This window comes from Alosa sapidissima, chromosome 13 (genome assembly GCF_018492685.1).
Source record: "Alosa sapidissima isolate fAloSap1 chromosome 13, fAloSap1.pri, whole genome shotgun sequence".
Lineage (NCBI taxonomy): Eukaryota > Metazoa > Chordata > Actinopteri > Clupeiformes > Clupeidae > Alosa > Alosa sapidissima.
The window spans coordinates 21,322,498-21,324,997 of NC_055969.1; the positions used below are offsets into that span (position 1 = coordinate 21,322,498).

General features: G+C 49.4%; 1 protein-coding gene across 3 annotated transcripts in view; it reads left to right on the top strand.

Annotated features, from left to right (window-relative positions):
- mctp1b (multiple C2 domains, transmembrane 1b) overlaps nt 1–2,500 on the top strand; it is a 54,693-nt gene that overhangs the window by 23,625 nt on the left and 28,568 nt on the right. For 2 of the 3 annotated variants that reach the window (XM_042059337.1, XM_042059338.1), the window contains 2 exons: nt 351–389; nt 1,684–1,854. In XM_042059337.1, the coding sequence (XP_041915271.1) occupies nt 351–389; nt 1,684–1,854 (210 nt within the window). The remainder of the gene's footprint in view (nt 1–350; nt 390–1,683; nt 1,855–2,500) is intronic. The other variant, XM_042059339.1, reaches the window with a different exon arrangement.

The window sequence follows — 2,500 nt, forward strand, 5'->3', positions numbered from 1 at the left end:
CTGCACAGCTAGAAGAAACCCCTCTACTGCTAGAAGATACCCCTGCACTGCTAGAAGATACCCCTGCACTGCTAGAAAAAAACCCCTGCACAGCTAGCAGAGGAAATGTCTGCTCCTTGCCATAAAGTACTCCGCTCTGTAGTAGAGTACTCTCCCCAGGCAGTAGAGTCCCAGTGCGGGCAGTAGAGTCCCAGTGCTGGCAGTAGAGTGCCCGTCAGTTGAAGAGCTGTCGGGGACAATAGAGTTTAGCGTGGCAGGGCCTCGTTGGCACCCCCGTGTTAGTATTGACCCTGGCCGGCCCAGGCGGGCTGGCGACCTGGCGATTACTGAATCATCTGTCTCTTTCCCAGACAATGCTTCTCAGGAGGAGCTGGAAGAGATCCAGCAAGGTAATCAGGCACAGCCCTGGCTGCCATCAACCCCTCACCCCCACCCACTCCGCCACCTCCACCTCCACCTACCTGCCCCATCAGCAACCCAATCCACACCTCCACCTCCACCTCCACCTACCTGACCCAATCCACACCACCACCTCCACCTCCACCTACCTGCCCCATCATCAACCCAATCCACTCCGCCACCTCCACCTGCCCCATCAGCAACCAAATCCACACCTCCACCTCCACCTACCTGACCCAATCCACACCACCACCTCCACCTCTACCTACCTGCCCCATCATCAACCCAATCCACTCCGCCACCTCCACCTGCCCCATCAGCAACTCAATCCACACCACCACCTCCACCTACCTGCCTCATCATCAACCCAATCCACACCACCACCCTCACCTTCAGCTATCTGCCCCCATCACTCTTACTGCCCGCACCCGCACCCCCATTCACCCGCACCTGCCCCCCTGTGCTACTGCCCCCCATCCCCATCCCCCATAGGGATGCTGCTTTTGGGATTCATTTGGGGAATACCCATTATGGGATTCATGCACTGTTTTAGCTTGGTGTGTGTGTGTGAGAGAGAGAGAGAGAAAGGAGGCGTGCTGGAGTTTGTGTTGTGTGTGTGTGTGTGTGTGTATGTATTTCCCTTGTTTGTTTTATGTGTGCACATTCACGAGTGTGTGCATGTTTGCTCTCTCATCCCGCTCAACAACATCCTTGAAAAGCCTGTTTTACTCTCTGACAAGCGGTGTCGGATTACCCACAATGCACTTTGCTTCTAGAGCACGTTGGAGGCACTGCGGTCAGAGAATAAAGTGGACTCTACCTCAGCTCCGTGGTGGTAGTGCTGCTAGTGCTTTGGTCTGGTCTGGGGCGTAAGTGGGCTGCTGGGTCTTGGGACGTGATTCACCCTGTCACAGACTCTCTCTGTCATCTCTGGTGTCTTTTGTAATGGCTCATCCTCTCATAAATCCCTCTGGTTCTCCTTCATTCTGAGGTTCATCTCTCCATCCCTTCTAATCTGTGTTTTTCCCTTGCTGTGGAATAGGGCTCAGGCTACAGTACATTGCTATACTTGGGATATAATATTGTATGTTTTTGTGTGGTTTCTCTCCGTGTGTGTGTGTTTCTCTGTGTGTGTCTGTCTGTCTGTGTGTGTGGCTGGGGGGGGGGGGGTCTGTATGCTTGTATGTGTGTGTGTTTGTGTGTGTTTTCTCTACATGTGTGTATGTTTGCCTGTGTGTGCTTGTGTGTGTGTGTCTGTCTCTGTCTGTGTGTGTGTGTGTGTAGACTCAGCAGCAGAGTCTCCGTCTGTCAGACCTGCACAGGAAGTCTCAGCTGTGGAGCGGCATTGTGAGCATCAGCCTCATCGAAGGTCGCGACCTCATTCCCATGGACCAGAACGGCCTCAGTGACCCTTACGTCAAGTTCCGCCTCGGACACCAGAAGTACAGGAGCAAGGTGACCTCTCACCTCAGCACCCATGATGACATTCCTAACGAGGCCTTAATCTTATATCATAGAATGCCCACTTACTCTCATTTACTTACAGTTTTTCTCAGTCGCTTTGGTGCTTTTCTCACATCACTATTAACATTTGCACAGCAGTTAGTGCAATTCTCAAAACAATTAGTGCAAACTGCAAAACCTAGTGGATGACCTGCAAAAGCACGTCACTTGCTCAAAATGGATAGTCCATTCCTCAAAAGCAGGTATTTATGTCAATGAAACTGTCAGTGTCATCAAAATGAGAAGTCTTGACACCATTGTTTATGAACAAGATAGTCAAATGGCTTTGTCATGTTTTCATTATGACAGTTCTCTCAGTGTTTTCCAATGCAAAAAAAGGTCAGAACTCGGTGACACTACCTGAACATGCTCAATACAGCACTATACAGTACTTGTACAGCCATTTGAAAACTACAGTAAAGTTACACATTAGGTGAGTAAGTGAGTACAAGACACTGAATACGTACATTTTTACTGTATGCTCTTTGCAATTCTACAGCATTGTGACAGAATTTGATAACTAGTTCAACAATTTTGTATGTAATGACTCATGAAAATTCATGAAATGAAGACTATTAGTTTTATTGGGAACGACTAT